This window comes from Bos indicus x Bos taurus, chromosome 12 (genome assembly GCF_003369695.1).
Source record: "Bos indicus x Bos taurus breed Angus x Brahman F1 hybrid chromosome 12, Bos_hybrid_MaternalHap_v2.0, whole genome shotgun sequence".
In the NCBI taxonomy this organism is placed as follows: Eukaryota; Metazoa; Chordata; class Mammalia; order Artiodactyla; family Bovidae; genus Bos; species Bos indicus x Bos taurus.
This window is the reverse complement of record NC_040087.1, coordinates 78650679-78663455: the sequence shown is the minus strand read 5'-3', so window position 1 is coordinate 78663455 and position 12777 is coordinate 78650679. Positions and strand designations below refer to the sequence as shown.

Below are 12777 nucleotides of genomic sequence, written 5' to 3'. Positions count from 1 at the left end.
TAGGAAGTCGACTTCGTTTTCTCCAGGCTGATCTCCCAGCCAGAATAACACCTTCAGAATTTGCAATATTAACAGGGCCAGACACTATTTCTAAACTTCTTTCATTTAAATATTCCCTTTATTCCTCCCACCAGCTGTGTGTGTAGAGACTGTTATCACCTCCACTTCCCAGATGAAAGAACTGTAGAGAGGCGTAGAGCGCTGGGCCTAAGACTCCAGTCCAGGCAGCTGTGACTGCAAAGCGGGAGGAAATGAGACACTTAGGAAGGAAGCGTCCAGAGGAAGATCCTATAGCTACTCCCCCCGGCTGCCCCTCCAACGCCGCTCTGCGCCCCAGGAAAACTGAGAGCAAAAAGCCCTGGCGTCTCACGTTGATGTCTGACAGAAAACACCACAGTTCTGTAAAGCAGTTATCCTTCCATTAAAACAAACAAACCCTGGCGTCCACCGAGCATCCCCAGCGCCGACGCCGCGTAAAGGATACCCACGGCAAGAATCTTCCCCTCCAGCGTCTCAGGGCTGATCTGCCGCCCGGAGCACTCCAACAGCTTCCAGAGCCCCTGAACTCCCATGAGGGAGCTGTGTCCTCGGCGTCGCGGGCGGCTTTTCACTCCAAGTCTTCCCCGCCCGGCTGCACCGCCGCCCCGGGCCCAGGAAGAGCACTCTCGGCTTCTACTCGGAAAGACGGAAAATTAAGAGCCCGCAGCTGTCTAGGAAAAACCGGCCCCGTCGAAATGGGCAGTTTCCAGAAACTGACACGGCCTTGCGGAAGAAAAACGGGACCAGAGAAAACTGGCGACGCTGAGGGGCAAGTCCTCGTCTCCTCCAGCGCTCTGGCCCAAACGTTAGCACTCTTAACGGACGACCAGGGTGAGGGGCCGGCGCAGGCAAGATTTAACAGCCAGAAAAACTTCCTACGAAAACTCCAATCTCCTCAAGTTCAGGTGTACACGCACGGGAAACGGAGCGCCCCAGATGCTATTTAATGCGTCTCGCAAGGCGGAAGTCCTGGCTCCCCACGATGACGTATATCCGCTGCGCCGATGCATTCCGGAAGTGAGGGAGTGGTTCGGCCCCTGTGTTTACGGCTTGTTGGCCGCCTTACCTCCTCCACGGAGGCATCTTATTTCTGTTAAACGTTGAAACTATACGCAAAGCGTTTTCTTTCAGAAGTTACGGATTTGTACGTGCTCTTCTAGCGTCGGTTTCTTCCCAGTCTGCCGCCAGTTGTGAAAATTCTTGATGCTAAGTATTGTGTATCGCGGGAGGCAATAACTGAAAGGTGGAAGCTTTCAATTCATTTCAGTCGCTTAGTCGTGTCCGACTCTTTGTGACCCCATGCACCGCAGCACGCCAGGCTTCCCTGTCCATTTCAACTCATGTCCATTGAGTTGGTGATGCCATCCAACCATCTGGTCCTCTGTCGTCCCCTTCTCTTCCCGCCTTCAATCTTTCCCAGCATCAGGGTCTTTTCTAGTGAGTCAATTCTTCGCGTTAGGTGGCCAAAGTATTGGCGTTTCAGCATCAGTCCTTCTAAAGAATATTCAGGACTAATTTCCTTTAGGATGGACTGGTTGGATCTCCTTGCAGTCCAAGGGACTCTCAAGAGTCTTCTCCAACACCATAGTTCAAAAGCATCAATTCTTCTGCGCTCAGCTTTCCTAATAGTCCAACTCACATCCATACATGACTGCTGGAAAAACCATACCCTTGACTAGATGGACCTCTGTAGGCAAAGTAATGTCTCTGCTTTTTAATATGCTGTCTAGGTTGGTCATAATTTTTCTTCTAAGGAGCAATCCACTTTTAATTTCATGGCTGCAGTCACCAGCTGCAGTGATTTTGGAGCCCCAAAAAATAAAGTCTCACTGTTTCCATTGTTTCCCCATCTATTTCCCATGAAGTGATGGGACCAGATACCATGATCTTCGTTTTCTGAATGTTGAGCTTTAAGCCAACTTTTTCACTCTCCTCTTTCACTTTCATCAAGAGGCTCTTTAGTTCTCTGCTTTCTGCCAGGCGTGTTGTGTCATCTGCATATCTGAGGTTATTGATACTTACGGAAATCTTGATTCCAGCTTGTGCTTCATCCAGTCTGGCATTTCTCATGATGTACTCTGCATATAAGTTAAATAAGCAGGGTGACAATATACAGCCTTGACATACTCCTTTCCCGATTTGGAACCAGTCTGTTGTTCCATGTCCAGGTATAACTGTTGCTTCTTCACCTACATACATATTTCTCAGGAGGCAGGTCAAGTGGTCTGGTATTCTTATCTCTTTAAGAACTTTCCACAGTTTGTTGTGATCCACATAATCAAAGGCCTTGGCATAGTCAAAACAGAAGTAGGTGGAAGATTTGGTTGATGTTTTTTCATTAATAAGTAGGTAGTTATCTGAAAATTTGTAGTAACCAGATAGTAATATGGTTTAAAATTTTAGCCCTTGAAGTACATTTTTCTTCAGCATTTAAGAGGCTTGTAGGTCAGAAATAACAAGAAATTCATTGCCAAAGTAGCTCCTGGAAAGGTGGTAGATTGGACCCTCAGGCTAGATTCAAACCGCCACCAAACCACTTATGGTGTTTAGCATTGCTCAGATCAGGTTTGTTCAAAACATCTTTCTTCATCTGTAATAGGCGGGCATAGAAGCAGTCTTGCAAACTGTTTCAAGCAAGGATCATAGGTAATGTTTGTGAAGTACTTAACCACTAGTGGTCAATGAATGGTAGCCTTTTCGTACATATTGGTTCAGATTTGGACTATTGAAATTAGATTAAAATCAGTGAAAAGAAATGATTGGAAAATAAGTTTTTAGTGAAACTATTTTTTTGCCCAAACAGATGGTTCCCAGTAGCCAGGTTTCCTTGACCTGTGTACTCAGTTGCTCAGTCACCTCAGACCCTGTAACCCCATGGACTGTAGCCCACCAGGCTCCTCTGTCCATGGGATTTCCCAGGCAACAATACTGGAAAAGTGAAAGGAAAATCAAGTCGCTCAGTCGTGTCTGACTCTTTGCAACCCCATGGACTGCAGCCTCCCAGGCTCCTCCGTCCATGGGATTCTCCAGGCAAGCATACTGGAGTGGGTTGCCATTGCCTTCTCCAATGCATGAAAGTGAAAAGTCAAAGTGAAGTCGCTCAGTCGTGTCCAACTCGTAGCGACCCCATGGACTGCAGCCTACCAGGCTGCTCCATCCACAGGATTTTCCAGGCAAGAGTACTCAAGTGGGGTGCCATTGCCTTCTGAAGTTTGTAAAAACAAGTAGTCAATGTGAGCATTTGAGTACTGTAAGTGCTTGTAAAACCAGAGCAACATTTCTTGGATACAAAATGTATTTTTGAAGGAACATCAACTGAGGAGTGTTCATTTGATTAATAGGGAGTTGGTTCCTTTGGTTGCTGTTTAAAGGGCTTCCCAGGCAGCACTAGTGGTGAAGAACCTGCTGCCAATGCAGAAGACATGAGAGATGCGGGTTCAGTCCTGGGTTGGGAAGATCCCCTGGAGGCAGGCACAGCAACCCACTCCAGTATTCTTGCCTGGAGAATCCCAAGGACAGAGGAGCCTGGTGGGCTACAGTCCATAGGGTCACAAAGAGTCAGAAATGACTGAAGTGACTTAGCAACAGCAGCAGCGAAGGGCTCTCTATCAAGATTCTGCCAGGAGAATACACATTATATAGGCTAATAATAATAACAAGCATTTAAATAGCAATTGCTCTCTAGATAGCACTGTGTGAAACACTTGACACGTATTAACTTACTTATTCTTCAAAACAGTTTGTGAGATAAGTACTATTATCCCCATTTTAGCCAATGAGGAATTATGCACAAGAAAAACAATCTTAACTTGCCCAAGATGATAACAGCCAGTTAGTAGTGAGCCAGTAATATGAACTTTCATTGCTTCTATGGAGACCCCTAAGAAAAACTGACCAAGAAGTTACGACAGGAATGTTACTAATCTTCAAAGAGCAATGTGCAGTCACTGGCTTACAGATTCTGGAAAAGCAGTCCCTATAAACCTCAGTGTGCTCCTCATAACTGCCAAACTTGTAAACCAAGTTATTAAGTGATCATGTATATTAAGTGTTTTATAAAAGTTGATTATGGCCAATAAGCAATATATATAAATGCATCCTCTTTTCCTAGATGTTACTGTGTTCTCTGTTTTATGTTGCATTTATTTCCATTCTTTACCAACCTCTTCTCTGAAATATTTGGCTGAGCTATATGAAATCAAGATTTGACCTCCAGAAATCACAGTTTTCATTTGGTTCAAGCTAAAGAATTACATTTTCTATTTCCTGTTATAAAGTCTTACAAAAATCTAAAATTACAGACATATACCTATAGTCTCACTAATTATAAAAGTCAGATGTTTCTTATACTACTCAGGCAGAATTGACAAATTCTGTCATGTACCTCTGTCATATACTTCAAATTATAAGGCCACTCCATCCTTAAAAGTTCAAAACATTCACATGATTAAAAGTAGAAAACAAAACTTTATTGATGAAAACTTCTTAAAAGTTCCAGTATGAAGTAACAAAATCAATGACCTACAAATCTCTTTCAGTCCTTGACCTTTCAAGCAAAATATTCTCTTCAGAAAAATGCCCATTTCATAATATCCCCATCTGTAGGCTAGGAGTATCTGAGTGGATACATGGATATAAAATTCAAAAGAGAAGGAAATGAAAATATTTTCAAAATAAAAATCTGAACCCTTTCCTTGAGGTGTATTGCAATATGGTTACCAACATATTCAGCACCTTGTAATAATCAAGTTACTGACTGGAGTCCTGGAACAGCCCCTGGAATGAAAGGACAAGAGATCCTAGTTGTTCATGAGTCACAGGTTGGCAGAAGAAGAAAAACTGACAGCAACTGGACAGGAGCTCAAATACATGAAATCCACACGTTCTGAACAATTACACACTCTCTTCAAATAGCTAATAGTCTATATGGTTTTACAAAAGGAAAGAGCTCAGAGCCTGGAATATGGATAGTTGCCCTCTGAGTGATGGGCAGTCCTAACACATCTTAATGCTTTTTTTTATCAACACATGACTCCATATGGGGGGACCAGTCACATATCACATCTCACCTCAAAGGTTACTTTAGGTGTAGAAACTTCAGATGTCACTTGTTATTCTGTTGTTTTAGTTGCTAAGTCATGTCCGGCTCTTCTCGACCCCATGGACTGTAGCCGCCAGGCTCCTCTGTCCATGGGATTTCCCAGGCAAGAATACTGGAGTGGGTTGCCATTTCCATCTCCAGGGGATCTTCCCAACCCAGGGATCAAACCCATGACTCTTGCATTGGCAGGCGGGTTCTTTACCACTGGGCCATCAGGGAAACCCACTTGTTCGTTTACTCTATCCCTAAACCAAGGTTTATTGTAGACTTATAGAAGTCTTTCAAGACCTAAAGTTCTTGTCAATATGTAACAACAACATACCAAGAAAGTCCAGAACACCTGAGTTGATGCAGGAAGTCATCCATCTGCACCAGCAGAAAAGATCAGTGCCTGGAGTCTTTTCTCTTTTGCCTCTTTATTGAGAATCCTGAGAAAGTTAATCAGGAAAAATACAAGGCAGGCAAGATACTGCTACAAGTAAAAAGGAATTTCTAGACTCACTAAGTTATTTGAAATGAGCTTTAACCCAAGAGAAAAACTAGAAGTCAACAGCCCCAATTTTCTTTAAAGGGCAGAGAGTGAGTACCTTAAATTTTGAGCTTAGGAATAAAACTGCAACAAATATCTGGGGGTCAAGTCATGAGAAGTCCCTTCATGCTTAAGTATTTCAAATCATGATGTTATTGAATGAAATTGTGTCTGATTTGTTTATATGTAATTTTATTGGACTTTGCAAAACTGTCCAGAATGTTTATATACTCTTAATTTTAAAAGGACAAAAAAAAAAAATCTGTGCTTATCTGTTTATATGTCTGAAATCACCCATCCTATTCATATACAAGCTTATTTACTGGAGGAACTACAAGGTTATGTTTTGCCCCACAAGATCTGTTCCTATTTAACATAGACTTAAAATCTCGTACTGCCTTAACGCAGTCCTGCATCGACCAGCTGTGTGTGTGACCCCCAGCGTAGGGACCCAGCATGGTCAGTCATTCCCCTCGTAATCACTGTAACCATGGTAGCCACTGTTCCTTCTCTCGTGGATACTGGACATCTTTTTCCATGTTGAGTCCTGATGGAAACCAGTACTAAAAGACCGGCCCAGGCGCCCGTGCTGCTTCTTGGAGATATTGTCCTCACTCTCAGATTTGGCAATTCCATGGGCATGCATTGGAGGCTGTGATTCCTGTCTAATAGTTCCAAACGGAAAGTTCCAAAGGCCAAATCTTTGCCAGCTAAGTCTCTGGAATGCTATGATGCAATGCAAGTTTCCTCCAACCTAAGAAGAAAAAAAAAATGTTGGGTTCAGAAAACAAGAGGAAACTAGTTATACTATGTGGGTTCCAATGAATTCTCTTACTTTCCCTCCTTCATGCACGCATGCTCAGTTGTGCTGTCTTTGCAGCTCCATAGACTGTAGCCAACCAGGCTCCTCTGTCCATGGGATTTTTTCCCCGCCGTCATCTGCATCTAAATAGTATTTATCCTTTCCGACATCATCAGATCACACTACCCAGCATCTTTCCTGACCAGCTGCCTTTACAAAAATATAACAATGTCCACAGGAGCCAAGACCCCTTCCCCGCCCCCATTTGCCTCTCTACCTCTCACGCACGCTCGGTGCTCCCACATTGCCTAATCCAAACACCAAGATCATTCCTCTTCCTCTCCCTGCTATGTGTTCTTCACATGTTAGTGGGATTATAGCAACGGGCTGTCTCCTCAACCCACAGAACATACCATTCCCTGAGAACCACCCACAGCGGCCTTGTTGGTAAACACGGCTCTGCCCCAAGGCCACAGTTAATGCCCCGGGAGTCAGCACCTGACTCCAGCTGGGCCACCACTACAGAACTGGGCTGGAGGCAGGCCCGTCTCAGTCTAGACTGTTCTTCTGAAAGGGAGACCTAAGTTGAAAGACGATGATCTTCAGGAAGCAAACAGAAAGACAGCTGAGAACGAGATAGACTAGCTCCCTGCCCCTGATAACATTTCTGCCTGGCACCTGGCTGGACTTCTTGCCTTTTTTAAATTTTAAATTAGAAGATAATTACTTTACAATATTGCAGTGGTTTCTGCCATACATCATCATGAATCAGCCACAGGTATACATTGGTCCCCTCCCTTCTGAACGTCCCTCCCTCCTCCCACCCACGTGCCACCCCTCTAGGTTGTCACGCAGCACAGGCTTTGGGTTCCCTGCATCATACAGCAAATTCCCACGAGCTATCTGTTTTACATATGGTAGTGTGTGTGTTTCAGTGCTATTCTCTCAACTCATCCCACCCTCTCCTTCCTCCACTGCGTCCAAAAGTCTTTTCTTTATGTCTGTGTTTGCGGCCTTGCACGTGGAATCAGTACTATCTTTCTATACTCCATATATATGTGTTAGTATACAATATTTGTCTTTTCTCTTTCTGACATACTTTATTCTGTATAAGAGGCTCTAGGTTCATCTACTTCATTAGAACTGACTCAAATGCGTTTCTTTTTATAGCTGAGTAATATTCCATTGTGTATATGCACCGTAACTTCTTTATCCACTCATCTGTCAATGGACATCTAGATTGCTACCCCGTCCTAGCTACTGTAAATTTCCTTTTAAAGACACGTGTCCTTGGTTTTCACTTTTCTGTCTAAAATGGTCTGAACTGGGTTTCTGTTATTTACAACCTAGAGTGCTGACGAAAATGACTGCATTTCGGCCAGTTGAGAAATACTTTCACACACGGTGGGATTCTTACCTTCTTTGTCTTTCGGTACTGCAGCCCCCTCTCTAAGTGCCGGATATCTAGATATTCTGGATTTTGAGTGTTTAGATCAGTAACAATATCTGCCCATCTATTGTTAAGGAAGAATAAAGCACAATTTTCTTTAGGTTTAAAATACTTTTAAAAAGTAATGGAACTTTTCACATGAGCAATTTGCTACAACAGTTCCATGGCAATAATTCTTCCATCAGAGGATTATTTCATCTATTAGGTTTCATAAATCCTCTTTTAAATGACAGTTCTCTTTATCCAACTAATGCCAAGGTTAAAAATGGTTACTCTCCACATGAAATAAAAATATATATCAACCTGTTAAGTGACATCCTGCAGGCTAGTGTGGAAACATTCCATATTTTCTTTTTAATTGGAGTCAAGTACATTTTCAAAAGTTTTCTAAGTTAGTATGCCTTTATCCATAAACAGCATGATTGATGGTATAGAAAATCCAAAACAATTACAAATTGCTTTGTATTGCAAATCTGTTACTAACTGTTACTAACAGTTACAAAACTGTTACTAACAACTGAATTTGATAAAGGTGTAAGATTTAAGGCCTATATAGAAAAATCCATTGTATTTTTGTACACTACCAGAAAATAATTGGGAGATAAAATGTTTTAAAAATCAGTTTATAGGAACAATATTCAATATTGTAATAACCTATAATGGGAAATAATTTAAAAATATATATGTGTATATATATAACTGAATCACTTTACTGTACACCTAAAACTCACACAACATTGTAACTCAACTATTACTTCAACTAAATCAATTTACAATAGCATCAAAAAATATAGGAAAATTTTTTAACAAAACATATATATATAATTCTATGCTGAGAAATACCATTGCCAAGAGAAATTAAAGCTCTAATTAAGCGGAGATAAAGTCTATGTTTATAAAGAGAAAACTCTACATTATTCAGATGTAATGCTCCCCAAATTAAACTATGGATTCTATGGATTCTATTCTAATTAAAATTCCAACAGGCTTTTTAGCAGAAATTGAGAAAAAAGTGGAGAGGGAAGGGTTAACATACTTTTTACAGTGAATAGCAGGATGTTTTCTACTTGATTCTCCAATTAAGATCCAATATTCTACTTCCTGTGGTGTAAGGGGACCCCTGCTAGATATAAAATACATTCACAGTAAGCTTCATAAAGTCATTCACTCCCTTGAAAATATTACTTTAATTATATACTGATAAAACATACACTGAAGTTTATGCAGAAATAGCATTCATTAGTACTAGAATAGAACTGGAGTTAAGGTTTGAACAAAACTCCAGAGGCCATTAAAGAGGAAGCATAAATTAGGTAGGGCTTGATCCCTTGTTACAAAATGTTGTTGTTTACTTGCTAAGTCGTGTCTGACTCTTTTGAGACCCCATGGACTGTACCCCACCAGATTCCTCTGTCCATGGTATTCTTCAGGCAAGAATACTAGAGTGGGTTGCCACTTCCTTCTCCAGGGGATCTTCCCAACCCAGGGATGGAACCTGCCTCTCCTGCATTTCAGGCAGATACTTTACCACAGAGCCACCAGGGAATCCCGAGAAAAGCCTAATAAACCAAACACAATTCTGCAAAAGATTAAGCTACAATGTTTAAAAGGATAGTCTTACTTGATGTAAGGAAAGCAAATCATCAAGTCTTCCAATGTCTAATGAACCAAATATTTCATAAATGCTTTCAACAATATATTTTCTTGGTGAAGTATGCACATAAAATATAAAAATGCTTACCTATATGCTTTATTCGCCTTGACAGGGGTTGCTTCAAAGCCAATTGGACAAAAATAATGATTTTGGCAATGATAGATATAAGCTAACGATTCATCTTTCAATCCATGAGTTAACTTCGACAATGCCCCAGATGCTACAAAAAAGCAAAAACAAACCAACTGAGGGACCATAAAACACTGTCTATGCTTCATACAAACAATTATACAATACATATGTTGTATATTATATATACAATTATATATATATATACAAACAGTTAAGGACTCAAAGGCAGAAAAGACATTAGTTGGGACAAATGGACATTGCTGGGGAAAAAATGAATAACTATTGATAGATTTTTTTAAAAAATTAATGGATTTCAATCTTACCCTTTAGACTGAAATTCAGATAAACTGAATAGCAAACTAAATAACTGAAATATGTCCTTGATTACCAAAACCTTCAAATAACACATATGCATGTCTATAAAAGTTAATACTTGGTATATATAGCAAGGGTCTCAACTTCTCTGATTGTATACATCTGTCACTAGAAATTTCTTTTTTGTGTGTGTGTGCAAAAATCCTGTTACAAAATTTATTCGTGAAAGCATTCAGACACGTTGAGGTTTCGAAAGATGATATGCAGGTTTCACTACAAGGTGCAACAGAAAACCCTACTGGGAGGACGGGCCGGCGGGCGCGGGACACGGGCCGGGCGCGGCTCCAGCCAAAGTGAGACAAGGACGCTTCATCGGGGACAAACTGGAAATAATTTAAAGCTTCATGAGGCGCGATATGTTTCCATTTAAAACACTAAGAAATAGTACCATCGATGAAAACAGGAAAATCAACTTCTAAGTGTACCGAAGGGGTCGTAGGGCACGCAGGAGGAAAAAAATCTGCATTTGCTGAGGTACAAACAGAGGGAGTGTTCCCGAAGAGGGGCATTTAATTATTATTAATGGCAAACCCTGCAGATACAAAATAAAACCCAAATCACTGGTCACATAATTCAAAATTTACATGTGATAAAGGCAAGGCAATAGACTCAAGTTATGGCCTGTCAAATATTTACTCCACTGACGGTATCTACAGAAGCACTTGGCCGATGTGTGCACAGTGATTCCTATGCACGCCGAGAGGGTTTTCCGTAAAAATGACGCTATTTACAAGTCTGTACACTGATCCACCAGAGCGATTTCTCCATCTCCTGGGGTGGGGGTGGGCGGGGGCAGGGTGCTTATCAACGTAAAGCAGGATACCTGAGGTTTCATTGCTTCAGTCGCCTTATCATAATCCCAGATATACATTTCAGGGATTATTTTTGTTTTCAAAGACACTTTCCTTGATATGTGCACTATGGTTAAAATTAAAAACGAGAATAATAAAATAATCGCTTGGAGGAGCTGGCCTTCCCCCACCCCATCCGGAGTCCATCAGGCCCCAGGCCAGCAGGGAAGGGCTGTGGGGCCCTGGACAGGCGACCCTGCGGCGGGAACGGCCCCCCGATGGTGCGCCTCTTCAGCGGAGTCAGCAAAGGCTCTCGTTGAGTTTTGAAAAGGAAGAGGATGAAGAAGGAAAAAAATAAAAGGAAAAACAAAACCCCAAATGCCAAAGGGATTTCAATGGGATGAAGTTCCTCCACCACTTAGAGAATATCTCTGCAGCCGCTGCACCAGCTGGGCCACCATGGTGTCAGAGATGCCCGGGCAGGCCTCCTCCGCCAGGTAGATGGCCCCGCGCAACTCCTCGATGGAGCCCAGGTTTCCTCCGCACGCCTGGCTCTTCTCCTTCAGCTCTGCAAAGAGCGGAGAAATAATTGTAGATAAACACTGGGAGAAAGACCTCTTTGGGATGTCTTTCATCTTGTTTCTTTCCAGATCCGACGGCTGGAGAGCTCCGTTCTCCAGACTCTTTGGATCCTTCTCCCGGATCGTGAAGATCCAGTCCCCCGAGTCGCTGCCTCCGGAAGCCTGGCCGTCTGTGTCCGTCTCCGTGTCGGAGTCTTCCGAGCTGGAGTCTTCGTGGCTCTGCTCAGCCTTCCACCTCTTGTACCTGTCGATGAGCTCGGTCAAGTAGGATGTTTTCTTTGCGTTGCGGATTATGAACTTGTGCTTCAGTAACTCCTTAGCGGTGGGTCTAAAGCTCGGCTCCTTGTTCAAACAGGCCTCCACGAACTCCTTGAGGGGTTTGCTGTAGTTCCCTTCCAGCGTCGGGGGGTTGTTCTTTGGGATAAGGAATAGGACCTTCATGGGATGCAGCTCGGAATGCGGCGGCTCCCCCTTGGCAAGCTCGATGGCCATGATGCCCAGGGACCAGATGTCCGCCTTTGAGTCGTAGGCTGACTGCTTGATGACTTCAGGCGCCATCCAGAAAGGGGTGCCCACGAAGGTGTTTCTCTTTATTTGGGTGTCTGTCAGCTGGCCCGCCACTCCAAAGTCCGCCAGCTTCACCTCCCCGTGTTCAGAGAGCAGGACGTTGGCAGCTTTAATATCTCTGTGAATTTTCTTCTCCGAATGCAAATAATCAAGTCCTTTCAGTATTTCTCTTAATATAGTAGCAATCTGGGTTTCATCTAAAGGGCCAGGTTCTAAGAGGTCCAGTGCAGAGCCCCCGCCAAGATATTCCATTATTATCCACAATTTAGTGTCCTGCATGCCGGGCAGGCCCAACTGCACCGGGGAGTGAGCCATGGCGGTCAGGACGGCCACTTCCTGGGACGGGACGGCAGGGCCGCGGCGATCCGCGCGGGCGACGAGGCCCGCGGGCCACGCGCAGTCCTCCTCGGGCGGCCGGGGGCGGGGGATGGGGGGCCGGCCGGCCGGAGCCCGAGGCCACCCTAGCCCCCCCGTGGGTCCTGGGCCGGGCGGCGGGCTCAGGGGCGGACGGCGGGCCTCGTCTCCATGCACCGCGCCGGGGAGGGGCTGCGAGGAGCGCGGGGCCTCCCAGCGAGCGGCCGCCGCTGCTGCTGCTGCTACCGCCGCTGCTGCTGGGCTGGAACCAGGCGGCCTGGGCCCGCGCGCTGGCGCCTGGAGCCGGAGTGGGGCGCGCACCGCCGGCCGAGCCCCTAGAAATTTCTAAGTAAGCATGTTTGTTTATAAACTATGTATATTGACTACTAATTTAAAAGATAA

At 43.8% G+C, this 12777-nt stretch overlaps 1 protein-coding gene and 1 pseudogene across 5 annotated transcripts in view; both read right to left on the bottom strand.

Moving 5' to 3' along the window:
• The window catches only part of LOC113902536 (basic immunoglobulin-like variable motif-containing protein), a 69237-nt gene that overhangs the window by 26777 nt on the left and 29683 nt on the right, over positions 1-12777 (bottom strand). For 2 of the 4 annotated variants that reach the window (XM_027557934.1, XM_027557933.1), the window contains 4 exons: positions 9663-9795; positions 8958-9044; positions 7889-7985; positions 4487-6423 (listed from right to left, as the gene is read on the bottom strand). In XM_027557934.1, the coding sequence (XP_027413735.1) occupies positions 6130-6423; positions 7889-7985; positions 8958-9044; positions 9663-9795 (611 nt within the window). In that variant the 3' untranslated portion in view covers positions 4487-6129. Of the gene's footprint in view, positions 1-484; positions 1338-4486; positions 6424-7888; positions 7986-8957; positions 9045-9662; positions 9796-12777 lie in introns of those variants that run through there. The other 2 variants (XM_027557935.1, XM_027557932.1) reach the window with 2 other exon arrangements.
• Positions 10217-12355, bottom strand: LOC113902538 (annotated as a pseudogene). Its single transcript, XR_003513855.1, has one exon. The product of XR_003513855.1 is annotated as a serine/threonine-protein kinase 24 pseudogene (transcript).